The sequence below is a fragment of the Scyliorhinus canicula genome, chromosome 8, assembly GCF_902713615.1.
Source record: "Scyliorhinus canicula chromosome 8, sScyCan1.1, whole genome shotgun sequence".
Lineage (NCBI taxonomy): Eukaryota > Metazoa > Chordata > Chondrichthyes > Carcharhiniformes > Scyliorhinidae > Scyliorhinus > Scyliorhinus canicula.
This window is the reverse complement of record NC_052153.1, coordinates 114043533-114070341: the sequence shown is the minus strand read 5'-3', so window position 1 is coordinate 114070341 and position 26809 is coordinate 114043533. Positions and strand designations below refer to the sequence as shown.

Sequence of the window (26809 nt, the reverse complement as noted above, 5' to 3'; positions counted from 1 at the left end):
TTCACTGGACCATTCAGCCCCCTCACGTTCTATGTGACCAACCGAACCCGAGGGGCTGTCCCCTTCCCTCTATGCCGATCAGCCATAGCCCTTCCTCAACCCACCACATGCCCAGGGAATCCCCCCAAGCCCTCTCCCCACGGTGGCCAACCCCCCCCCCCCCTTCACCATCCATTCCCTCACAGTCCCTGCAGCAACAACCCGCCCCCACTCCTTCCCCCCCCCCTCCCAAAGCTAGGGCCCCCCCAGCTGCGTTACCCCCAACATTATGCCTCCGTGAATCAGCTGACTTCTGCTGACCCCGGCTACTCCCACCATAGCCATGACACCCACCCCCCCCCCCCCCCCCCCCCCCCCCCCCCCCCGATGCAACACAGCCATCAATCCCTCCCTATCAGCGCTGGCCCCGCCCCCAATTCCTCCGGTTAAGCCCGCGCTTCCAACCCGAGTCCCGCCCCTCGACCCAACACGCGGGAAAAAGACGGACACATGACCCATCGGGACCCCAAACTACTCCCCAACCCACCAGTGGAAAAAACAAAAAAAGCACCACAATAAATAACCAACAGCCCCAAAGAAACCCCGAAAGAACCCAAATAACCATAACTAAAATAGCGAAAACAAACAGGAAACAACCATCAGCAAACACAGCCAATATAGGCGAAAGGATACCTAAGAGGGCAAAGCCTCCAAACAAAGTACATTTCCCCCCAGTCCTCAGTCCGAATCCAATTTCTCAGCCTGGACAAAAGCCCAGGCCTCCACCGGAGAGTCAAAATAGAGCTGGCGGTCCTTGTACGTGACCCAGAGGTGAGCCGGCTGTAGAAGGCCAAACTTCACCCCCTTCCTGTGGAGCACTCCCTTCGCTCTTCTCCTCGCCTACTCCGCGCTCCAGCCCTGAAAAATCCGAACGTCCATGTTCTCCCACCTGCTGCTCCTCTCCTTCTTTGCCCACCTCAACACGCACTCCCGGTCAACCAAGCGGTGGAAACGGACCAGCACCACCCTGGGCGGTTCATTCGGCCTGGGCTTCCGCTGCAGCACTCGATGGGCGCCTTCCAGCTCCAGGGGACCACAAAACGACCCCGCACCCATCAGCGAGTTTAACATTAGGACCACATAGGCCGCCAAATCCGAACCTTCCAGCCCCTCCGAGAGGCCCAAAATCCGTAGATTCTTCCGGCGGGAGCGGTTCTCTATCTCCTCCTTCCTCGCCTGCCATTTCTTGTGCAGTGCCTCGTGCAACTCCACTTTCACTGCCAGGCCCAAAAGCTCATCCTCATTCTTCGAAGCCTTGTGCCGCAGCTCCCGAATCTCCACGCCCTCAGCCGTCTGAGTCGCCACCAGCTTGTCCAGCGAGGCCTTAAACGGCTCCAAAATCTCAGCTTTGAGCTCCTTGAAGGAGCGCTGAAGCAGCTCCTGCTGCTACGCTGCTGCTGCTTCCCTGCCTGCCGCCATCCTGCTTTTTCTGCCTCTCGCCTTTCTCTGTGGTAATACCGACTTCTGGACCGCTCCACTGCGAGTCCAGTCCATCCACCGGCCGCTGGGCACACTGGCTGTGTTTCCCCCCCGGGGGAAAGTCGAAACAGCGCCATTGCGGGCTCTTAAAGTCCCTGAAAGTTGCCACCCAGGTTGAGAGGGTTGTTAAGAAGGCGTACGGTGTGTTAGCTTTTATTGGTAGAGGAATTGTGTTTCGGAGCCATGAGGTCATGTTGCAGTTGTACAAAACTCTGGTGCGGCCGCATTTGGAGTATTGTGTGCAGTTCTGGTCACCACATTATAGGAAGGATGTGGAAGCATTGGAAAGGGTGCAAAGGAGATTTACAAGAATGTTGCCTGGTATGGAGGGAAGATCATATGAGGAAAGGCTGAAGGACTTGAGGCTGTTTTCGTTAGAGAGAAGAAGGTTAAGAGGTGACTTGATTGAGGCATACAAGATGATCAGAGGATTAGATAGGGTGGATAGTGAGAGCCTTTTTCCTCGGATGGTGATGTCCAGCACGAGGGGACATAGCTTTAAATTGAGGGGAGATAGTTATAGGACAGATGTCAGAGGTAGGTTCTTTACTCAGAGAGTAGTAAGGGCGTGGAATGCCCTGCCTGCAACAGTAATGGACTCGCCAACACTAAACGCATTCAAATGGTCATTGGATAGGCATATGGACGATAAGGGAATAGTGTAGAGGGACTTTAGAGGGGTTTCACAGGACGGCGCAACATCGTGGGCCAAAGGGCTTGTACTGCGCTGTAATGTTCTAAAAGAGCCCGAAGTTCCAAAAAAAGCGGGAGCTGCCGAACGTGCGGCTTAGCTCCGCATTGCCGCCACCAGAAGTCCCGAAAAATGTTTTTAAAGAGCTTTTGGGCAGGTTTCCATTCAAGTATCCAAGGAGCGGCACAATGATTAGCACTGCTGCCTCACAAGCACCAGGGACTCTGATTCAATTCTGGCCGTGGGTCAGGGTGTGGAGTTTGCACTTTCTCCCTGTGTCTGCGTGGGTTTCCTCCAGGGGCTCCGTTTCCCTCCCACAGTCCAAAGATGTGCAGTTTAGGTGGGGTGTCTGTAAATCCTCAGACACTTCGATCAGTTTATTACTCACCTAGGTGCCTTTCTTTGCAAGATGAGCAAAGGACAAATACCAAATTTATTTATCAAACAGTCAAAGAGTTATCCCTTCTAAATTATCCCAAGCAATACTAAATGATCCCAAGATTCTTAATATTACCCGAAGCAATGGACTCAGTCGAGCTGCGGATCCGATTCTCTGAGAACGATTCCTCAGGGCCTTCATCAGCGAAGGTGTGCCTTGCATGCTGCTTCCTTCCGTCTCTGGTCGGTCGTTCAATTTTTTCGACTTCTTCGCCGGGGAGGGTCCTGGTGGTCAATTTTTATACCCGTCTGCATGCCTTGCCAGAAGGTTCTCTGGTCCTCAGCCAGTGAGGGGCGGAAGTCGCAATACCCAATGGTGTTGCCGTTTGCAACTCTGCAGGGCCCCATGGGTCTATTTCTAGGTGTAGTGTTTGCAAGTAACCTCTCTCCATATATGGCAATGGTGGGAAAACAGGGTGCCAGAATGTCTAGCTTTATCTGAGCAACCCAAAACAATCGATGCGTATGAAAAGGACCGATTATCTCCTGATGGGTGATTAACAGGGAAGGTCCAGACATGTGTTGGCAGTTTGTCTGTGTTCAGTGTATTCAAACTTGGCCACAATTGTATGCCTATCAGGCCAATCCTGGAGCTGACTGTGATTTGATTTATAATGTCCAATTCTTAATTTAGAGTGTCCAATTTTATATAGGGACCAAAATTCAGGCCACTGTCCATTTTACCACAGGTGATAGGGTGGGGCTGTGGGCTTAGATATGGTGCTCTTTCGGAGGATCGGTGCAGACTTGATGGCCCAAATGGCAATCTCCTGTATTGTAAGGAGTTCTATTGTTCTATGGTTCCAAGTGACAAAGCTGACACAGAATCTAGCATATAATATTTAATCTCTCTATCCTAATACAGAACTTGGATTTGGGTTTATTGACATGTGTACCGAGGTACAGTGAAAAATATTGTTCTGCATACAGTCTAGATGGATTATTCCATACATGAAAAAACATAGGACATATGATAGATACGCAATATAAATACATAGACACAGACACCGGGTGAAGCATACGGAGTGTAGTGCTACACAGTAGAGAAGATGCGAGGAGAGATCAGTTTAGTCCATAAGAACATCATTCAGGAGTCTGGTAACAGCGGGGAAGAAGCTGTTTCTGAATCTGTTAATGTGTGCTCTCAGACTTTTGTATCTCCTGCCCAATGGGAGAGGTTGGTAGAGAAAATAACAGGGTGGAAGGGGTCTTTGATTCTGCTGCCTGCTTCCCCAAGGAAGCGGGAGACGTAGACGGAGTCAATGGATGGGAGGCGGGTTTGTGTGATGGACTGGGCTGTGTTCAAGACTCTCTGTAGTTTGTTACAGTCTTTGGCTGGGCAGTTGCCATACCAGGCTGTGATGCAGCCAGATAGGATGCTTTATATCTGTAAATCCAGAAATGATTCATTATTAAATGTCTTCGCTATAGTTTGGGATTGTTCTGTTGGTGATTATTGATGAGAAGTGGTGTTCAATGGAGCACCTCTCTTTTTAAATTTTTTTTCTCTCTGCCACCCCCCCCCCCCAAAACCACGCGTAATGCTATACAGAATGAGGGGGTAAATGGTGACACAGGGAAAGGTGCTTCCTTTCCTCACTTGATGATTCTAAATATTGTACAGTAGTTTAAAAAGTAATTAGCATAGAATTGTATGGAGACTGATTAAATTTCTGCACTTAGTTTTCTGTTATGTATATTTGACATTCCGTGAAAAGCTTTGTATGCTTGTTTCAGGTTCTTGAAGAAACTGGGTTCGACATAAGAGATCGCATTTGTAAAGATGACTTCATTGAACAAAGAATAAATGATCAATTAGCTCGACTGTATATAATCCCAGGTGTTCCAAAGGATACAAAGTTTAACCCGAAAACCAGAAGAGAAATCCGGGTATTTGAACTTGTAAATTCAAACTTGTTGCATTTTTAAAGATTTCCCAGGAATCATGTCAAGCAGTAGTTCCAGTGCAATAGAGTCAAAAGACTGCTTTGTTGCACTGAATGGTGTTCTGAAGAGGATATGCATTTTGGCCTCTGATCTCTTGTAATCAAAAGTTCTCTTCGGTAATCGAATCATGCTTATATGAAGTGCAAATTTAACAAAAGTAATGTAAACCTTCAAGAATAAAGTTGAGCTTTCTTCTCCACTCCTCCATTACCAAAATGACTGTCTTACTCCTCCTCGCTATTCTCCTCTTTTCCTGCTCCATACCTTCATTTCGAGGTTTGATGTTGTCAACCTGCTATCTGGCCTTCCTGCATCAATCTTCCACACAGCTTGCTTACAGCCAAACCTTTCACCCAAAGTAAGTGTGTTCCCAACCCATTTTCTCTAGTCTTTTGTATCCCAGTTGTGTCAATTTTAAAATTGTCATCTCATTTCCAAATGTTTCCATGCCTTTACCCTGCCTAACTTCACTATAGTAAGAAGTCTTACAACACCAGGTTAAAGTCCAACAGGTTTGTTTCAAACACGAGCTTTCGGAGCACGGCTCCTTCTTCAGGTGAATGGTGAACCATTCACCTGAAGAAGGAGCCGTGCTCCGAAAGCTCGTGTTTGAAACAAACCTGTTGGACTTTAACCTGGTGTTGTAAGACTTCTTACTGTGCTCACCCCAGTCCAACGGCGGCATCTCCACACCATTCACCTGAAGAAGGAGCCGTGCTCCGAAAGCTCGTGTTTGAAACAAACCTGTTGGACTTTAACCTGGTGTTGTAAGACTTCTTACTGTGCTCACCCCAGTCCAACGCCGGCATCTCCACATCATAACTTCACTATATGTACTTTGCTAACCTGACTACAGGAATTCTCCTTGCCCGAATATTGCTGCTTCACCTCTGATAACCTCTGCAGTCACTGCCATACTCTGCAGCTGTACTTGGATTCTCTGCTTTGTTGTCTGTTATTTCACAAAAGTTTTTATTTTAAATCATGTCCTTAAGTTCTGACCCTACTGCTTCCCTTTTTCCTTAAGCAGTGTCCACTCAACCCATTCCTTCTGTGTTTTGTAAAGTGCTCTGAGGTGTCAGCCTACGGATTTTGAAGTGCTATATAAATGCAGGTTTTTAATCCAGCTATACATTTTGTTTTTAGAATATTGAATGGTTTTCCATCGAGAAGCTGCCATCCCACAGGAATGACATGACTCCCAAGTCAAAACTGGGTTTAGCACCAAATAAGTTTTTCATGGCTATTCCATTTATAAGGTATGATTGAATGTGTGATACTCAAGCTTTTTTTACTCACAAAACCTAATTAATGCATTCTGCTTCCTCTTTAAGGTGGGTTCACATTCAAACTGAACACTACAAATCCAGAAGCATATTTCATTATATAAAATTATTTTTTGATTATTGGGTGAGAAAATGACAAGATCATCACACTGTACCAAGCTGGTGCTAGGTGGTTCATTTATAAGTTTATAAGTTTAGTAAATCTTGTTGATATAAACCCAGCAGCTTATCATAGAAGCAACTTTATATTCAGAAGTTACTAAGAGTTTTAAGTATGCTTCTGTTATTGTTACAGGCCACTGAGAGACTGGATATCCAAAAACTATGCAGATTCTTCAGATAGTGATGGCTTTGTTTCAAATAGCACAACTCCATCCAAAACTTTATTGGAAAAAGTAAATGCAAGGTAAGTGTATCTTGGGTTATAGATATGACTGACATTTGAAAGCTTATGACTTCTTGTCTAGTATGAAGAAAGTAAGGAGGTGTGGGATAGAGGGAAATTTGGCCAATTGGATAAGTAACTGGCTATCACATAGAAGATAGAGGGTGGTGGTGGAGACCAGGAGACCAGTTACCAGCGGTGTACCACAGGGATCAGTGCTGGGTCCTCTGCTATTTGTGATTTTTATCAGTGACTTGGAGGAGGGGGCTGAAGGATGGGTCAGTAAATTTGGTGATGACACCAAGATTGGTAGAGTAGTGGATGAGATGGAGGGCTGTTGTAGGCTGCAAAGAAACATTTGAGAGGATGCAGAGTTGGGCCAAAAAATGGCAGATAGAGTTTAACCCTGATAAGTGCGAGGTGATTCATTTTGGTAGAAAATATTTGAATGCGGATTACAGCAGTGTTCTTCAAACTTTTCTTCTGGGGACCCATTTTTACCAACCAGCCGACCTTAGCGACCCACGCCGGCCGACCTTTGCGACCCACCATTTTCTCTTACCTTGTTTGCTGCTGATAAAAATGGACGAAATGGTTTTGGGTCCCTTTGGCCCTCGTACACCCTCCTCCAATGGAACCTGTTGGATGAAGGTGAAGCCTTCAGGTGTTGTAAAGTCTCCATCTGCCCAAAGTTCTGCATTTGTTTCCTGTAAAATTTTATGAAATAAAACCCCCCTCAACTTGTAAAAAAAAAAGTAAAATGATTAAAATAAATGAAAAACTAAAAATTAAATGAATAAAATGAACCTGTAAAACAAAAAGCTGCCACCGTTTAGAAAAAAAACGGCCACACTGCGCATGCGTGCCGATCATCGCCGCACATGCGCATAGTTTTGTGCATGTGTGCCAATGATCTGGCACGTATGCTCAGTATGGCTGCAGTTTTTTTTTACATGTTCGGGCCCATTTTGAAGGCTGCTTGCAGCCGCCGTATTAACAGCTGGCTTCTGCGGCTGTCGCGTGCAGAATTGCGCGATCGGCAGTGCCGCGACGGACGGCTCCGCAACCCTCCCGACACCCGCCCGCGACCCACCCGCGGATCACGCCCCCGAGTTTGATAATGCCTGGATTACAGGGTCAACGGCAGGGTTCTGAGGAATGTGGAGGAACAGAGAGATCTTGGGGTTCATGTCCACAGATCTCTGAAGGTTGTCACTCAAGTGGATAGAGCCGTGAAGAAGGCCTATCGTGTGTTAGCGTTTATTAACAGGGAACTTGAGTTTAAGAGCCGCGGGGTTATGCTGCAACTGTACATGACCCTGGTGAGACCACATTTGGAGTATTGTGTGCAGTTCTGGTCACCTCACTGTAGGAAGGATGTGGAAGTATTGGAAAGAGTGCAAAGGAGATTTACCAGGATGCTGCCTGGTTTGCAGGATAGGTCTAATGAGGAAAGGCTGAGGGAGCTAGGGCTTTTCTCTTTGGAGCGGAGGAGCACGAGAGGCGGCTTAATAGAGGTTTATAAGATGAGGGGAATAGATAGAGTGGATGGTCAGAGACTATTTCCTCGGGTGGATGTAGCAGTTGCAAGGGGGCATAAAAGGGCCTGTTCTGTGCTGTACTGTTCTATGTTCTATAACTATAAGGTTCAGGGTGGGAGATATAGGAGGGATGTCCGAGGTAGGTTCTTTACTCAGAGAGTGGTCAGGATGTGGAATGGACTGCCTGCTGTGATAGTGAGTCGGACACTTTAGGAACTTTCAAGCGGTTATTGGATAAGCACATGGAGCACACCAGAATGACAGGGAGTGGGATAGCTTGATCTTGGTTTCGGACAATGCTCGGCACAACATCGAGGGCCAAAGGGCCTGTTCTGTGCGGTACTGTTCTATTCAACAATTTGTTTTTTGCTGGGACAATTGGAGAGATGCTTTGTATTAAACTGGGGAGTGCTATGTTTTAAAACCTGGATGCACTGAATACCATCTCTTTGTCAATATAATGCCGTCCCTGCCTGAGCACCTGTGACCACTCTCTGTCAGTTACCTTCTGTATCGCACTGTCTTTTGTAATATCATTCACATCCAATAAATGTAGTGATGCAGTATTTATAGCTTTCATATTGGTATAGAATGTAGCCTTGCAGTTTTGTTCTGCATAGGTATGGCAATACTAGAACATGATAGTGGATTTTTATGGAAAAGATCCATGACACATCCCCAAGATGACACCTGACGTGCCAGAGGTGGTCGCAGAGGATCAAATGGGCTTTGTCAAAGGTAGACAGCTGACACCGAACATCAGGCGCCTGCTGAACGTGATCATGACCCCCATCAGGGGACAGAGCATCTGAGGTGATCGTCTCCCTGGACGCAGTAAAGGCCTTCGACAGAGTCGAGTGGAAGTACCTTATGGAGGAGCTGGAGCGGTTCGGTTCAGAAAAGGATTCACCTCACGGATGAAACTCCTGTTCAATGCTTCCATGGCAATCGTACGGATAAACAACACCAGCTCCCAGTACTTCCAGCTGCACAAAAGCACCATGCAGGGATGCCCGCTGTCGCCGCTGATGTTCGCCCTCGTGATCAAACCATTAGCGATCGCTCTCAGAACAGCAAAGGACTGGAGGGGGATCCAAAGACGAGGCTGAGAGCATAGAGTGTCGCTCTACGTGGATGCCCTGCTCCTCTGCATCTCGGACCCACAAAGCAGCATGGAAGGAATCATCACGCTCCTGAAAGTGTTTGGTGCCTTCTCAGGCCACAAACTCAACATCAGCAAAAGTGCGATTTTCTTGTTGAACCCGAAAGGGGGAGGAGCAGCACTTGTGGGACTGCGTTTAAACAAGCCCAACACAAATTCCGTTACCTGGGGATCCAAATCGCTCATGACTGGACGGGGATCCACAAATGGAACCTGATCAGTCTGACAGGGGAAGTCAAAAAAAGACATGCAGAGCTGGAACAGGGAGGGAACTGGCAGGGAGATTACAGACAATCAAAATGAACGTGCTGCCCAGATACCTCTTCCTACTAAGATCCATCCTCAAGGCCTTTTTCAACTCACTGGACAAATTTATCATGGTGTTTGTATGGGGGGGAAAGAATGCTAGGATCACAAAGAAGGTCCTACAGAAAACAAAATCTCGGGGAGGGCTAGCCCTCCCAAAACTACAATTCTACCATTGGGCTGCGATAGCAGAAAGAGTGATGGGATGCGTAAAGGATCCAGAGGTCGAGTGGGTGCGCGCGGAGGTGGCCTGCAAGGGGACCTCTCTTTGCCCCTCACCACGGCAGCACTCCTAAGCCCGCCCAAGAAGCACTCCAGCAGCCCAGTGGTGATAGCCACCCTCCAGACATGGAACCAACTACGGCAGCAATTCAAAATGTTCGCCAAAGCCCCCACCTGCAATAACCACCGGCTCGCACCAGCACTCACCGACACCACCTTCCTTCAAAAGTTGGAGACAGGGCAGCACGGTGGCGCAGTGGTTATCACTGCTGCCTCACGGCACCGAGGTCCCAGGTTCGATCCCGGCTCTAGTCGCTGTCCGTGTGGAGTTTGCACATTCTCCCCGTGTTTGCATGGGTTTCGCCCCCACAACCCAAAGATGTGTAGGATAGGTGGATTGGCCACGCTAAATTCCCCCTTAATTGGAAAAAATGAATTGGGTTCTCTAAATTTATTTTTTTTAAAGGTGGAGACAGGATGGGGGGATGTTGACAGTCAGGGACCTATACAGTGATGGTAGGCTCACAACACTGGAAGAACTGATGCAGAGATTCCAACTAGCTAAAGGCAACAAACTCCGATACCTACAGCTTAAAAACTTCCTATGGAAGGAGACAAGGACACACCTGCGACCAATACGACAGACAGTATTACAGGAACTACTGGACGCAGACATCCGAGGCAGAGGGAACTGTAGTGACATGTACGAACGCCTGCTAGAAAAGGCCGACACCAAACAGGACACAATGAGGAGGAGATGGGAGGAAGACTTTGGGTTCAGAATGGGGTGGGGATTCTGGAGCGAAGCACTGCACAGGTTCAACTCTACCTCCACATCTGCGAGGCTAATGCTAACGCAGCTAAAAGTGGTACAAAGAGCCCACTTGACCAGAACCGGAATGAGCAGGTACTTCCTGGAGGTGGAGGATAGATGTGAATGGTGCCAACCACGCCCACATGTTCTGGTCTTGCCCCAGATTTCCTGGGTACTGGACAGCCTTTTTCGAGGCACTGTCCAAAGTGGTGGGGATGAGTGGAGCCATGCCTGAAGGTGGTGGTCTTCGGGGTATCAGATTAGCCAGATCTCTTCATGGGGAGGAGAGTGGACGCCCTTGCCTTTGCCTCCCTGATCGCCTGCCGTAGAATCCTGTTCGGTTGGCGGTCAACAGCACCACCTAAAGCTGCAGACTGGCTGTCTGACCTCCATATCAGAATTTCTCCAAATGGAGAAAATCAAATTCACATTCACCATCCGTGGGTGAGGTAGTGAAATCCAGCAAGAAATAATGGGGAGCAGCAGTGAAAAGGGGGGGAAGGGAGAGGGGAGATGGATAGAGAGGATTGTTTTTGAGCCAGACGGTGACAGACTGTAAATAGAGAGACCTTTGTGACTGTACAATAAATGAAAACTAACGGCAATGTATATAATTTTGAAAATGTCAATAAAAAGATTTTTTTTAAAGGTGACACCCTGAAATAAGCTCCGTCTGTTCCCCTTCGGCTTTGAAGTGGGAACTCGACTACATTTTATTTAAAAAGAACACTAGATTTGTTATCTAGCAAATGTTCCAACAATGAAATAAAGGTGTATAATATTGAGGGACATTTATCACATAAATTTTGACTCATATTACACATTAGGTAATAATACAGTGATTATTCCCAGATCATAGGCTGAGAAAGTTATTAGACGGTGAATTTTTGAATGGAGGAAGGCTAAATTGAAGATATGACCTTCGCCTGAATCGAAATGACGCTATTGCCCTTGCAAAAAGGGTAAATAGAGCATTGGATTACGATTTGATCTAATTTGGAGATGGCTATGGGTAAATTGAAGTGCGACCATTAATAAAGCAGTCTTGACATAGTCGGGAGGCATAGCTGAAGCAAATGGAACATAATGCTCAATGAAAAAGAGCAAGGGTAGGATAAATAAATAATAAATATTGTAGAAGGGGCAAAGATCCTCAAAAATCAATGAATAAACCTGGGAAAAAATGTATGTGCTTCAAACAACATCAGATTCAGGATTTAGAGTATGTGAATGCACAAAGCATTTGAACCAAAATTGGAGACCTGGAGGCATTAATACAATAAATGGATATGACCTAATAGCTTTCATGGGGACGTGGTTAGGTTTGGAAAGGATTGAGAATTGGATATCAAACTGAAAAATCTTCCTTAAAATTTGTGTGTTTTTGTGTTTCATAGATCAAGAGTACGGCAAAATCCACAGTTAATTGAGGGCCTAGGAGAGCAGTTAGGATGCTCCAATAAACACAAACCACAGCAGAAGATTTTCATTCAAAGCAATCTCTGTGATATTTCTGAGACCACAAAGACAAAGGTAATAACTGACAAATAAAATGTGCACTTCTGTGGGGTACAAGCCGAGTAAAACAAAAAAAGTCTGTTAAATATAGCATAGTACTAAAGCTTTTCAGACGCTGGGATAGTTTTCTAGCATTCTTGCATTTGTTGTGTGTTTGTAGCTTTTTTTTCTTGCAAACATTCGAGAAATATAAGGTAATGAGCTCTGGCAAATATTTTGGATATGTAATTGTTAATAGAATTTGAATATTTAATCAGATAATACATGTAATCATGTAATGTAATACAGGAACAGTTATCATTTATCATTATTTTAGGCAAGTTTCTTTCTTGCTTGCAAATGTATTCCCTTTATCTAACCAGCGGAAACTTGATGTGCTGATTCATCCCCCCTTTCCGTGCCAACCTGACCTGGCCTTAATAGTCACCCTGCATCCTGCTCGATGCTTGCCGACCTCGCTGCCCCATGTGACCAGACCAACCCACGTACAAACCCCTCCAGTGAACCTGCCACCGCCACCATTATCCACGACCCATCCGAACGTAACCACCTACCTTATGGAAATCCAGCCCTCCCATCTAAGGGCAGACGCCGACCCAGGAAGCGGGGAAAGTGCGCCGGTCTGAAGGTGAGACTTAAATTACGTGGCTTTAAGACCCCTCTCCCCAGCATACTGGTGAACGTTCAAGCGATTGGGAACAAGCTGGATGACCTCAACGCTAGACTTGCCTTCCAGAGGGAAATGAGGAACTGCTATGTGCTCTGCTTCACCGAGGCATGGCTTACTCCGGCCACACCAGACTGCACCATCCAACTCAAAGGCTTCTCGATCCACTGGATGGACCGCACGATGGCCTCAGGCAAGTTGAAGGGCAGGGATGTTTGCCTCCTTATCAACACCACCTGGTGCTCGGCTATGGTGTCCCTAGCATGCCACTGCTTCCCAGACCTAGAATACTTGACTGAAGTGTCGCCCTTTCTACCTTCAACGTGAATTCACCTGTGTACTCATTACAGCAGTCTTCGTCCTACCCCAGGCGGAAGTGAAGAAAGCGCTTGACGCGCAACACTCCACCATCGACAACCAAGAAACAAATCACGCTGAAGCCCTGACAATCGTGGCTGGAGACATCAACCAGGCCAATCTCAGGAAGGTTCTACCCAAACCCCATTAACATACCTCCTGCCCCACCAGAGGTGCAAACACCCTGGACCACTGCTACACGAGCATCAAAGGTGCCTACCGCATCATTCAACGACCGCACTTTGGCAAATCCGATCACAAGTCAGTACTCCTACTTCCAGCTTACAAACAGCAACTCCAGCGTGCTGAACCAGTCAAGAAAATCGTGCAGTGCTGGTCCAAGGCATGAGAGGACACTCTCTGCGATTGCTTGAGTCTGTGGACTGGCCCATATTCAAGGCTGTGGCAATTAACCTGGACACGTATTCTACCTCCGTCACAGAATTCATCAGTAAGTGTGTCGAGGACTGTGTACCAAAGAAGACAATAGGGTGTTCCTCAATCAGAAACCCTGGCTCAACCAAAAGATCCACTCCCTTCTAAAGTCCCAGATGGAGGCGTTCAAGTCTGACGACCCAGACCTATATAAAAAATCCAGGTACGACGTACGGAAAGCCATCAGGGACGCAAAAGGAAAATACCGCATCAAACTAGAGTCCCAGGCCAATGACACAAACCCAAGTCGTCCATGGCAGGGCTTATATGACATCACAGGCTACAAAGCAAGGTCAGCGGAATCTCTGGGGCTGGAGCATCTCTCCCCGATGAACTGAACAAGTTCTATGCCTGGTTTGAACAGTGAGCCAATACATGAATGCCACCCGCCACTACAGCCTTGGACACATCCATACCCACTATTACAGCCTCGGAGGTAAGAGCTGCCTTCTTGCAAGTAAACCCGTGCAAAGCGATGGGCCCCGACCGAGTCCCTGGGCGAGCACTCAGTGCCTGCGCTGACCAGCTGGCGAGTGCATTCACAGATATCTTCAATACCTCACTTCTCCACTCCCGAGGTATCCTACCTGCTTCAAGAAGACCACCATAATCCCAGGACCAAACAAGAACAAGGTAGCCAGCCTCAACGACTACTGGCCTGTGGCCCTGACATCTGTTGCCTTGAAATGTTTCGAGCAGCTAGACACAAGACATCAATGCCAGCCTCCTAGATGGTCTCGATCCATTGCAGTTTGCCTACGCGGCAACCGATCCACAGCAGATGCTATCTCTCCAGCCCTACAATCAACTCTCGAACATCCCGACAACAAGGACACCTACGTCAGACTGCTGTTCATCGACTACAACTCCTCATTCAACACCATTATCCCAACAAGACTAATAACCAAACACTGCAACCTTGGACTTAACCCCTCCCTGTGCACCAGCAGACTGCAGTCTGTCAGGATAGGTAACAATACCACCTCCTCAACCCCGCAAGGATGTGTGCTCAGTCCTCTACTGTACTCGCTGTACACACACGACTATGTGGCGAGATTCAATGCCAATTCAATCTATAAGTTTGCAGATGATACGACTGTACTGGGTTGGATCTCAAACAACGACGATTCAGACTACAGAAGGGAGATGGATCACTTGGTTGCATGGTGTACCGAAAGCAACCTCTCTGTAAATGCTGGAAAAACCAAGGAACTAACCATCGACTTCAGTAAGCGTAGCACGAGGCCCCCCCCCCCCCCCCCCCCCCCATCCGCGTCTGCATCAATGGCTCCGAAGTTGAGATGGTCGATAGCTTTAAGTTCCTGGGGGTCACCATCACCAACAGTCCTGGTCCACTCACGTTGATGGAACAGTCAAGAAAGCTCAACAACGTCTCTACTTCCTACAGAAGCTAAAGAAATTCAGCATGTCTGCATCGACTCTCTCACACTTCTACAGATGTGCCATAGAGAGCATCCTATCCGGCTGCATCACAGCTTGGTATGGCAACTGCTCGGCCCAAGATTGCAAGAAACTACAGAGTGTGGTGAACTCGGCCCAGCGCATCTCACATCCTCCCATTGATTCTGTATACACCTCCCACTGTTTCAGAAAGGCAGACAGCATTGTTAGAGACCTCTCACACCCAGGCTTTGCCCTCTTCCAGACTCTTCCATCAGGCATAAGATACAGAAGTCTGAAGACCCGCACATCCAGACAAAGGAACAGCTTCTTCCCCACAGTTACTAGACTCCTCAACGACTCTCCCTTGGATTGATCTGTTTTCTGTAAGAACACTATTCACGAAGCCTTATGTTGCTCTTGTTTGGCCTTGTTCCGCATGCGCTGCAACCATGTTCCGCACAGTAATAATTATTCTTTTGCCTATTATGTCTGTACTGTGGCAGCAGAAAAATACTTTTCACTGTACTTCGGTACATGTGACAAAAATCAATCTATCCTTTTTTTAAACACAGTGGACATTAGATTGAGTTTTTGTTATCAAGTATTTGTGCTCTTTAATGGCAAGGCACACAAATATGCATGTTGAAAATAATGAATCATAATTTTGCATAATTACTTTAAAACGGTAGAAATAATCACAAAGATAAATGATATAGAAATTTTAATTAAAAAAAATAAGCTGAAATGGAGAACCAACAAAATGCAAATTGGGAAAAACATGCATTATATTTAATCTGTTTGAAAGATACCACTGGGAGAGTAAAATATTGGTGCAACACCATCTGCTGTATCCCTGGGAGGCATTAAGTTGTATACCAAGTGTATCTTTATCAGAATAAGCCACATGCCATCTGAAGTTTTTTATTAACTTTGTTTTCAATTTTTTCCCCCCCCCCAACATCTTCAAGAAATATTCATAATCTTAAATCCTTGTAATGTGTTCGCTCCAAAATTTGGAGTAATAATGGACAGGAAAAAATCCTCTGGTCAATTCATTCCATTCCACACAATTGAAATCTTGTGCATCACAATATTTGCACTTCCCACTCCGCCCAAAACCATGTAATCGGCAGGGAAAATCATATGATCTACTGGGTGAGGCAAAAAGCCAAGTTTTAAAAACCCAGGCCAATCTGGGAATTTTCTTTATCCTCCACTTGGGTAATTAAAATTAGTTCAGAAGATTTATTCTGGCCCTGAGAATTCTATGCAGTGCCTCTTTTATACAATGTGATTTCCTCCCCGCCCAGAAATGGGTCCAGCTTTCAATTGATCTAAATCAGTAAATTGACATCCACTGTACAAGTCAGCAGCCACTATTCTCTGGGAAAAGAACCTAGAGATGGCCTTGGCCAATCTAAAATTCTGACCACTGGTGCTCCTAAACTTACTTAATGGGAAGTGCATACTCAAACACAATCTACTTTTTTGAGAGGCAAGCGTATTACTGACCAATCAGAAGGTTGTGACTCGGAACCCCACTCAAGGACTGAGCCCAACAATCCAGGCTGCCACTGCAATGCCGTACTGATTGAATGCTGCATTGTCTGTGACGTGACATTAGACTAAGGCTCTTCTTGCCCTCTTGGGTGAACATAAGGATCCCATGGAATTATCTCGAAGGGCAAGAGAGTTAGCCGTGGTGTCCTGGCCAATATTCTTTTCTCAATCAACACCACATATAAAAATCTGGTCATAATCACGCTACTGTTTCCAACATTACAACAGTGACAGCACTTCAAAAAGTACTTCATTGGCCGTAAAGCTCTTTCATATGTACACTGGTCATGAATGTTGTTATATAATTGCAATTCTTTTTTAAAGATGATGATCTTTAAATCCAAGGGAAGTATAGTGAGCTTTTTGAAAATTTGGACAAGGGGCTTGCACAAAAGGTGTCCAATCTCCTTGAGCGCTTTCAGATAGTTATCATCTGGCTCACCTGCCTTATCTATTTTCAAGTTCTTTATTCTACCTAAAACAATATGTTCATTTATGTTAATGGTTTTAACGACCATCTAACTGTCAAGTATCATTTTTAAAAGTGGAGACTGATGCAAAGTAATCATTTAATATTTCTGAAATAAATGAGATGCAGGTATTTTCATTTGTAGGAAATTTGCTTTACTGGTGGGCAATGCTGTTAGAGCAAGCCAAGTGATTTCTGGTTTATTTACATTGCACATTTGAACTTTTGTTAATTTTATATTAGTCACAAAATGTCAGAAGTAATGGCAGAAAGCAGTACCAAGATGCTCCAAACCAGAAGAAGAAGACTAATGGAGTAAATAATCAGCAAGTGAAACAATATCAGATATTGGTGAGTTTTTGCTATAGATTTAGTCAAAAATTGGAATTGTTCTTGTGCAATTGTAAAAATTATAATTCCAACATCAGTCATAGTGTTGTTAATAATTAAAGAAAAAACTCACATCGAGGTATAGTGTGAAGATTTAAAAAACATTATCTGAGAGACTTTTAGGTCCACATTACATTTTAGTAAATTGGTAGGATGTTTCAGCACTTAACAGTTGTACAATTATATGATTTTAGATTGTGTGCTAGAGTCCTTATGGTTGTCCTTTGCTAACAGTGACCAATTTATATTGCTCCTGCAAGTATGGAAACAAGTTTAATAGCTCTGGTTGTGACATTTTTATGGCTAGCCAAGATTTAGGGTGGGATTTAACAACTGCGTTGCATCTGGAACGGATTTGGGCACCAGGTGGGAAAGGCCAAAATTGACTTTCGTGCCAAGCGTGACTCACTTTGCCATCTAACCGGCCTACTCCTAATGGGTGAGTTCTGGATCACTGCCAAATATGGAGCCCGTATCATTGATCCCAATTAGCACCAATTTCCATCTCCTGAGAAGGAATGAAGTCGAATGTAACAGTATCCTGGGAATTAGCCGGATCCCTAGCGAGAAATCATGCGGGTGTCGTTTATTGCTTTAAAAACGTGAAGCTGGCACTATGACTGCTGAGGGGTTCGGAGGAGATGAGTAGCTGTTTCCATTTTCGAACATGCAGCTCAAGGGCTCTGGAGCTACTGCCCCAGTGCTTTGGGGGAGGGTGGTGTTGAGGGGCCTCTTATCTGTGGGGCCTTCAAGCCATCTTTAAATATTGTGGATACTCTGTCAGTCCTACCAAACACTTCCAGGACAGAGCCCTGTTCTTGCTGACGGTCATTTTAACTCCCTTTGACTATGAGCAACCTCTAGCTTCACAGCTGAAGGCTATTGCTGATAAGAAATTGGCTTATTTAGTTGTGAGAGCACGTCCCAGCTGCAAGTTGTGTTTGCTGCTGTTTAGCTTTAACTCCTGGAGGCTGCTGTAGCTGAGAGTTTGTTTGCTGCTTGCCTGTTGCCTCTTCCCCTTGGGCTTACTCTTTCTGGATGAAGAAAAGGAAGAAAATAGTTGCCTTTCGCTCTCTTTTACCTGGAGTGTGGCAAGTGGAGGATTTTGGCGGGCCTACCACCGTTGAAAATGCAGGACGACTTGCTCGAGAAGTCTGTGGATGTTTTTAAAGGTCTGTTTTGTGCGTTGACTCTGTATTCTGTTCTGGACTTGAGTCACCTGGTTAATAATGTCCCCTATCTTCCTATGGCCCTGTCCTCGGACAGGGTGGTGATGGAAGAACAGATGCCGATACTGTAGAAGAGAAGAGGCGATGGCCCAGCTTGACTGCGCAGCCTGGAGGTTGTGTCAGGACACTTTAATGGACTGCAGGTGACTTTTTATGTTCCGTAGCCATCTGTTGCTCCTGTTATGGGAGCTGTCCGGTTTAAGCAAGAAGGCGCTGTGGGACCTGGTGCACGATTGAAATGGGCCAACTGATGACTTTGTTATAGAAATGCTTTTGCAGATTGCTGATGCTTCTCTTGGTGTGGTGAGTGCTACATGTAACTGACACGTCAACGTGGGTTAAACACACTGGAAGTCCATGATGTTCAACTGCACCTTGAGCGCCAGTGGAATATGTGGATGCCAGGATTTGGTTCCGGTGAGATTGGGCTGTGTGGGAGGGTCTGCACAGCTGCGCCTCCTGGACGGAGAATGGCACTGATACATGGAACAAGTCACACATTGATGGACAGATCACTTTTACGACAAAGTTCCAGACATGATAACACATTCTCAGGCTTATCTTGTTGAGAAACCTGAGGGATGATACCATGTATTGTGGGCAACGTTGTGTTTCTCGATGGCGTCAACACGGCCTCAGGATCAGCAAATCAGCACGGCACTGGAGCGGTTCACGCCACTCCAGCTGTTGATCCCGGCATCAACTGGGCGTCGTGGGATCTGAAATGAAATGAAAATCACTTATTGTCACGCGTAGGCTTCAAATGAAGTTACTGTGAAAAGCCCCTAGTCGCCACATTCCAGCGCCTGTTCGGGGAGTCTGGTACGGGAATTGAATTGTGCTGCTGGCCTGCCATGGTCTGTTTTCAAAGCCAGCGATTTAGCCCTGTGCAGGAAGAAAGGAGGCAGCCAGCCAGAGAGGCCAGGCCACATCGGAGGCCCCTCCCCAGGGTTGGAACCCCCCCCCCCCCCCCCCCCCCCCCGGCCAAACAGACCACCCGCCCGACCCTGCCACGGTTTTCTTTTGGATAAATGCGCTATTGATCTGTGTTTGTACTGATATTCCACAGTGAAACTTGTGTGTGTGTGTGTGTGTGTGTGTATGGCACGGTGCCTTTTTCTAGTCGGTTCATGTGCTATATGGAGTGTTAAGTGGTTTGTTTTTACCTTTAATAAAACATTCAATAAATAAAATAGTCTGTGTATTCTCATGGGTGCACGGGCATAGCATTGCAATCAAACTTTGAAGTTTGAACAGTTTCCCTGACGTCTAGAAGCACCAGCACCATAGAGCCAGCAGCCAACCATCAAACACTCAAGTGCTGGGCTTCAACACTGGGGATATCCTCGCGACCAAAGGGCAAGTGTGTGGATCACGGAAGGGCGCCTGAGCATGGTGTCCTTAATGTTCCCGGCTGGGATCTAGGGGCTCCTGCTGTGGCTGTGGGTTAGTGTGCAGGACAAGGTTTTCCACCACAGCTGGCTCATTGGATGGCGGGAGAAGGCGGGACACATAAGGTTGGGAGGGCATAGGGGATTTGAGGGTCTTGGGATGGAAGCCCAAACTGATTGTTGGTAGCCAATTCCTTGCAGATATCAAAATGAATGGCAGTATCGAACCCGCAGAGGACGCCCTCTCGGTGCTGGAGGCAGCCCAGGCAGTTAGAGGCCAGAGGAGGCAATAGTGCTGACGCAGCCTTGTGCAAAGGGCGCCGCATACCCTGAAAGTCTGGTCGCCCATCAGGCCGAGGTGGAACGGAGTTGGGAGGAGATGCCCTGCCTCGCCTCCACAGCTCTTTGAGGTTAAAGGGTACCCACTGAGGTCCTGGCTGATGATGTTAGTGCGGAGGCTGGAGAACTAATGTAACGGGGCCCATGGTGGCACCTGTGCTGTCATCCTTGTTGGGTGCATCAAACTTCTCAAATGAGGGTCCGATGCCTGGACCCCTCTGGTGGTGTATCACAGTACACCTCATCTTCTCCTCTTCCACCCCCGCATCCCGCCCAACTAGAGGCTCCTGCTTTGTGGGGTCTGCTGTGCCCTCCACAACTTGGCACAGCAGCAGGGCAACGTGCTGGAGGAGAAGCAGAAGGGTCATGCGGCATCATTGAGGAGGAGGCAGACCAAGAGGAGATGATGCACGAGCCGGGGGAGGACTTGCAGGAGAAGCCGGAGGATGAAGGACAGGCGACGGAAAGGGTCTTGCATCCCCAAGAGACCAGGAAGCTTTCATCATCGCTCGATTTTCATAGGACAAGGCTTTTGTCCATCAGCTGTCCCATTCCCCGCCCCTCTGGGCTCTGAAGAGGAGTCTGAAGATGCTGACCTCATGCTGCAGGTTGTCCACTGCAGTCACCACTCTAGCTGTGTTGGCCTTGGTGCCACGCATTGTCGGCATCATCTCCTGTCTGAGACTCCTCCAAACGGCTATGCGCTCGCCAAAATGTCGCTGACATCCACTCCTGAATCTCGTGGCTGTGCATTAGCTCTGGGATAACCTTGTCCAGAGGCTCGACATGTGACTGGGACCCAGTTGAGTTCTGGGAACCAGCGGACCTCCTTGAATGTTCCTTCCCCCCTCCCTTTCTGATGTGCATCAACATCTGTGTCATATTCACCAGATTGTGCATCAGAAGCCTGACCACTTATGTCACCCACCAAGGTGTGTGTCTCTGCGCTGGCGGGAATTGGTGGTGATAGCAGTGGTGCCTCGATGGTGATCTCCTCGGAGCTTTCCTCCGAGGTGTTTTTGGGTGGCCGGGGAAAGAATGACTATGGATAGTCTGTCCCCATCAGATGGACATCCTGCGAGAAAATGGACATGTGGAAGGTGAGGGAGAAGAATCTTTTTGTCTGACATGAACAACTCAATTGAAGTATGTCATCTGGGTGAAGGGGCAGTGCATTCTCATCTCTGAGGCGCAAGCCAACCTCTCGGTCGGTGAGTGCCTGGAACGCGTTGTCAGGGGAGGTTGTGGAAGCAGATACATTAACGGTGTTCAAAAGGCATCTTGACAAACATCTGGATAGGATGGGTATAGAGGTATATGGCACAAGGAAATGCTGAGGGTTTCGGCAACGGTTGGTATCATGACCGGTACAGGCTTGGAGGGCCAAAGGGCCTGTTCCTGTGCTGTATTGTTCTTTGTTAATTGTCATTTGTTCTTTGTTATTTGTTCTTTTAGAAAGTGGTCAGAAGTTAAAACACACAGTCCAGTAAATTGATATACATTTTTAAGCAAAGTACAAAAAGGTTATTTCACATTGCTTCTTTAGAGGCTTATTTAGTGATGGCATTTTATTATAAACAAATAATCCCAATACACAGCCTCTGTTAACTGACATCCCTTCCATTAACTGGTCACTATTTCTGGCATGTGCTTCTGTATGTAACTTGTAGAACTAGCGATAATACCCATGTTCATTCCTGAATTGAAAGTGCTATGTCCACAATGCCTTTACAGCTATTTGTAAATAAACTTTTGCTTGTTCCTTTTTTAAATCTTTTAGAAATCTGATAAAAAGCTTCAGCCAAGACGATTACAAGACAATTTTGAAATGGGTACGATATCTGTGGAAAATATCCTCCAGTATTGTAAATATGTAACACTAAAATTCTGTTATGTTAATGCATATAGATATTTTAAAAGACATTTTGTCTGTGGTTATAAAAGTATACTGATATTTTTTTACTTAGATACGGTCTGTGAACTGTGCATCTCTACTCGGCTCTTGGAATATACTGGGACATGCATATCGACTTCTGATCTCTCTGATTCCTGCAGCGGACACTCCAATTTTAGTTTTTCATCCAGGGCCTTTCTCAGCTTCAAGTTTGATCAAGTTGCAATTATGAAATGCTTTGATCTATGACAGAAGGTTGGGCTTTGACGTGAAGAGATCAGAAGGTTGTATGGAACAAGTTACAAGATCAATGAAAAACTGTCCTTTTGGCCCATGTGTGTTCCAGAGCCCTAAGGATTTTAAAAAGTAGAGAGTGGGGTTTTTAAAAAGTGAGCAGAAATAAATGTAATGAGGTCATGTTTAATGCAATTTAGCCTTTGTACACGGGGCTACCTATTTAGTACTTGGAATTGGCCATTGGTTTCCTTTTTGGGTGATAAGTGCAATACTGGAGTGGAGAATGTTTTTGTTTTTTCTAAGCAATATTTCCTTCCTTGTTTCTCTTGTTACCTCCTCCACACCCATGACTTCAGCTTGGATGTGATACTTTCTGCTGAATGTGCAAGTGCAGATGAAAGATATCCGGTTTTTTGAGTGGGTATTTAGATAGACTGGACAGAATGGATTGTTGCAGCATTATATTTCTATTTAATGCAGTTTAATGAATCACGTTTATAGTGGTATTCATAAATCATAGAATCATCAAAGAATGCTGATTCTGTTTATAGTGGTATTCATGAACTAACCAGATTGTGGGTATTTATTGTTCCTTTCTATTGTTGGATGTTTAGAATGGTCTTCATTGTTGCTGTAGTTACAGGATAATCACCCGTGTTTTCAGCTAATTGGCTGTTCATTTCTGATGGTGGTATTAAATGTTTTTTTTCTTCAGTGTATTCAGTACCTCTGGTACAGTTTCAGGGAAACTCCTCATATACATAGATTAGATATATTAACGCTCTAGAAGTTCATTGTGAAAATGGGAAATGTTGAGTTTAAAAACTTTCTCAAGCTCATTGTTGAGATTACTATCTTGTCATATTAGTCATTCAGTCCATTATTAAATCAATGGTTTGATTGCATAGAATTCCTTGGTTTGTAAGTTCCAATAATCTATTGATTTAATATTACGCGTGATTAACAGCAATTCCTTTTATTGAATCCTTTGATTCCCTTGACTAAGTTTAAGGGTTGTATTAAAAAATAAACTCTTGGCTAGGTGATAAATCACATCTTGACCCTGTACATTGGAGATCTGAAGCATGGACAGTGACTGGTTAAAATTCCATCAGCCTTAATCATTATTGAATTTTGCTCCACTACACAAAGTTGCCTGAATTCATTTTGGAAATAGACTTAGTGAGATGAAGGACACTTTTTTAAAAAAAGAGTAATTTTGCGTCTCTTTCCAGCTAATGCGCCTACTTAATTGACATGCAACCTTGACTGCAATCCTACTGCAGAAGAAACCTCAAAAACCATGACCTCGTTCTTCTGTTGAAGTCAGTTGGACACTCCAAAACCAGTCGCTTCACAGAAGTTCTAGTTTATTATAATTGATTTTTTTATTTCGAGAAATATAAAAGATTGCTAAATTGAATTTATTTTCAATGTATGCTAATCCTACTCCACTTCTCTATTTAACATTACAGTATAAGCAGTTAGTGCAGAAGCAGCATCCAACTAATCCTTTGTTAAGTTTTATAACTGTTTAAATACATTAGCAATTTAAAACAGTGACAATATTGTTGTAATAAGGAATACACTTATTTTGTTTGTCCCATTTTCATCATTTACCCAGTGAAAGAGTTTTGATGAAGAGGATGATAACATTTTGTGAGATAAGAGTGTTTTGAGCTTTTATTGAAAATAAAATCAATTTGCATTAGAATAGAATCTTTGGGTGGGAGTTTGTTTCATGAGTGCAATCTTACAAGTCTCTCGAAGTCTGGTGGTAAAGTTTTAGGCTTTGGACATAATCAACAATTTGGTCAATTATGCCCACAATGGGCAGCACGGTGGCACAGTGGTTAGCATTGCTGCCTACGGCGCTGATGACCTGGGTTTGAATCCCGGCCCTGGGTCACTGTCCGTGTGGAGTTTGCACGTTCTCCCCGTGTCTGCGTGGGTTTCACCCCCACAACCCAAAAGATGTGCAGGATAGGCGGATTGGCCATGCTAAATTGCCCCTTAATTGGAAAAAATTATCCCCACAATTGTACTATTTTTGAGGTTTTTTCTCAAGTTTCTGCCAAAGTTCATCTGCATGTTGGCAAATACAAATTCTCCAGGAACCAGTGCAATGGGACAGTGTTTTGGAATGCACTGATTTTTTTAAAGCTGCATGCCTAAAACAGTTTATCCAAAGATTTTCCCAGAAATATAACAGCACTAAATTAGAAATCTGTCAAATGCTGTTTTATTCAAACATTAACTATTCAAAAGACAAAATAAAACACCTGTTAAGTTTTTTTTAATAAAAAGACTTGATCCCACTGCCTTCTCCAATTCATTTCACTTTGGTTAACGCGCAATAAAATTTTACTGTGGATCTTCTCAGTACAGATTATGGGATTTGACATAACAGAATTAACATTGGATATGTCAAAATTATTATGCAGTAACATTTTTGTAATGTTTTAGCTAGCTTCTAGCGGTTCACATTGAAAAATGTATTGGCTCAGTATTGCTTCAAGTTATTACACAGGCTGTGCAGGTATGAGTAATGATTAGCCATTTGAAAAAACCTATCTTTGCATATTTATAATTGGGGAAAATGCTAAATTGGAATAATGTAAAGTACTCTAATTAATTGTGTTTTGGGATTATTAATTAATTTCATACAAGATAAAGTGGAAGATTTTAGAGCTCTGTCTCCTACATATTGAGATCTGCCTGCACAATTCATACCATTTTGTTGTCATCGCCGTTGCTAATAATGACAATTAACATGTAGCTCTATTACTGAGATGCAAAGAAGGTCTCTTGCTCTCCCTTCCCCCACAGTGAAGAAATTAAGCTAATAATTATCTGCAGAGAAAAAGTATTGGAAAAACACAAGGGATTAAAATCCAACAATTCCTCGGGATCCGTTGGCCTACATTCTAGGGTTCTAAAGATGTAGCTAAAGAGATGGTGGATGCCCACATGATGATTTTTCAAAATTCTCTGCATTCTGGAAGAGTCCGAGCAGATTGGAAGTTAGCGGCACGGTAGCACAGTGATTTAGCACTGTTGCTTCACAGCTCCAGGGTCCCAGGTTTGAATCCTGGCATGGCTCACTGTCAGTGTGGAGTTTCCTCCCTGTGTCTGCGTGGGTTTCCTGCAGGTGCTCCGGTTTCCTCCCACAGTCCAAAGATGTGCAGGTTAGGTGGATTGGCCATGTTAAATTGCTCTTAGTGTCCAAAAAGTTAGATTGGGTTACAGGGTCAGGATGGAGGTGTGGGCTTAAGTGGTGTGCTCTTTCCAAGGGCCGGTGCAGACTCGATGGGCCGAATGGCCTCCTTCTGCACTGTAGATTCTATAATTCTATATTATCATAAAGTGGTGGTCTGATCCCATGCTTGTGTCTCGCTGCTTTTAAGTGCCCAAAAGGAAACAGACTTCCTTGTTTGTGCTTCTCTAGTGTAATTGCTCCCAGCTCTACCTCATTCTCTAACCCCTTCACTGCCTCTCATTTTGCATACTGCCTGTCTGACATCAAGTTCTGAATGAGCAGAAATTTTCTCCAGCTATACATTGGGAAGACTAAAGCCATCATCTTTGGTCACTGCCAAAAAGTTAATTCACTAGCCACTCTGAGGCTGAACCAAACTATTCACAACCTTTCTATCCTATTTGACCCAGAATTTTATTTTATTTTTTAATTTATTTTTTATAAATTTAGAGTACCCAATTCATTTTTTCCAATTAAGGGACAATTTAGCGTGGCCAATCCACCTACCCTGCACATCTTTGGGTTGTGGGGGCGAAACCCACGCAAACACGGGGAGAATGATTTGACCCAGAATTAAGCTCTAACACTACTTCATCACCAAGACTGCCTACTTCCACTAGTGCGACAGTGACCCTTGGGCCTTCAGCTCACCTGTTGCTGACATCTTTATCCATTCCTTTATTACCTCTAGGCTCAACTATTGCAATGCTCTCATGGCTGGCCTCCAGCGTTATACGCTCATTTAACTTGAACTCAACCAAAACTCCATTATCCATGTCTCAACTTGCATCAAGTATGATTTACCCATCACTTGTTTGCTGTCCTACATTGGCTCCTGATCCAATCATGATTTGGTAGTAAAATTCTTACCCTTGTTTTTAGCCCCTCCATTACCAACCCATTCCTTACCTCTGTGCAACTTACTCCAGTCTTACAGTCTTCCAATTCTGGCTGCTTGCACATCCCCAAATTTGTCCCTTCACAGATGCTGACCATGCCTTGAGTGCCTGGCCCCTAAGCTCTGGAATTCCTTTTCTAAACCCTTTACCTCTCTATGCTCATTTAAAACCTGGTCAAGCTTATCATCTGCCTTAATGTTGTCTCACGTGGCTTGTTGTCAAATGTTTGATAAAGCTCCTGTGATGTAGCTTGGGACATTTTTATTACGTTGACGGTGTTATATAAATGCCAATTGTAGTTGAAGGATGGTGATGTAGAGGAATGGAAAACACGTTTTAGTCTTTTTGTTTTTCCTCACTCTCTTCTCTAGCAACCACCATTTGGAACAAAACACATCCATCATGGGCGTTATAAAAAGTAAAGATTTATTTGTTCAGTCACAAATGTACA

At 45.1% G+C, this 26809-nt stretch overlaps 1 protein-coding gene across 1 annotated transcript in view; it reads left to right on the top strand.

The window, feature by feature from the left end:
• dcp2 (decapping mRNA 2) overlaps positions 1–23916 on the top strand; it is a 42701-nt gene extending 18785 nt beyond the window's left edge. The window contains exons 5-11 of the mRNA XM_038805080.1: positions 4385–4537; positions 5741–5853; positions 6176–6286; positions 11708–11843; positions 16964–17071; positions 21850–21901; positions 22037–23916. Coding sequence (XP_038661008.1) covers positions 4385–4537; positions 5741–5853; positions 6176–6286; positions 11708–11843; positions 16964–17071; positions 21850–21901; positions 22037–22212 — 849 coding nt within the window. The 3' untranslated portion in view covers positions 22213–23916. The remainder of the gene's footprint in view (positions 1–4384; positions 4538–5740; positions 5854–6175; positions 6287–11707; positions 11844–16963; positions 17072–21849; positions 21902–22036) is intronic.
• The last annotated feature ends 2893 nt before the right edge of the window (positions 23917–26809 follow it).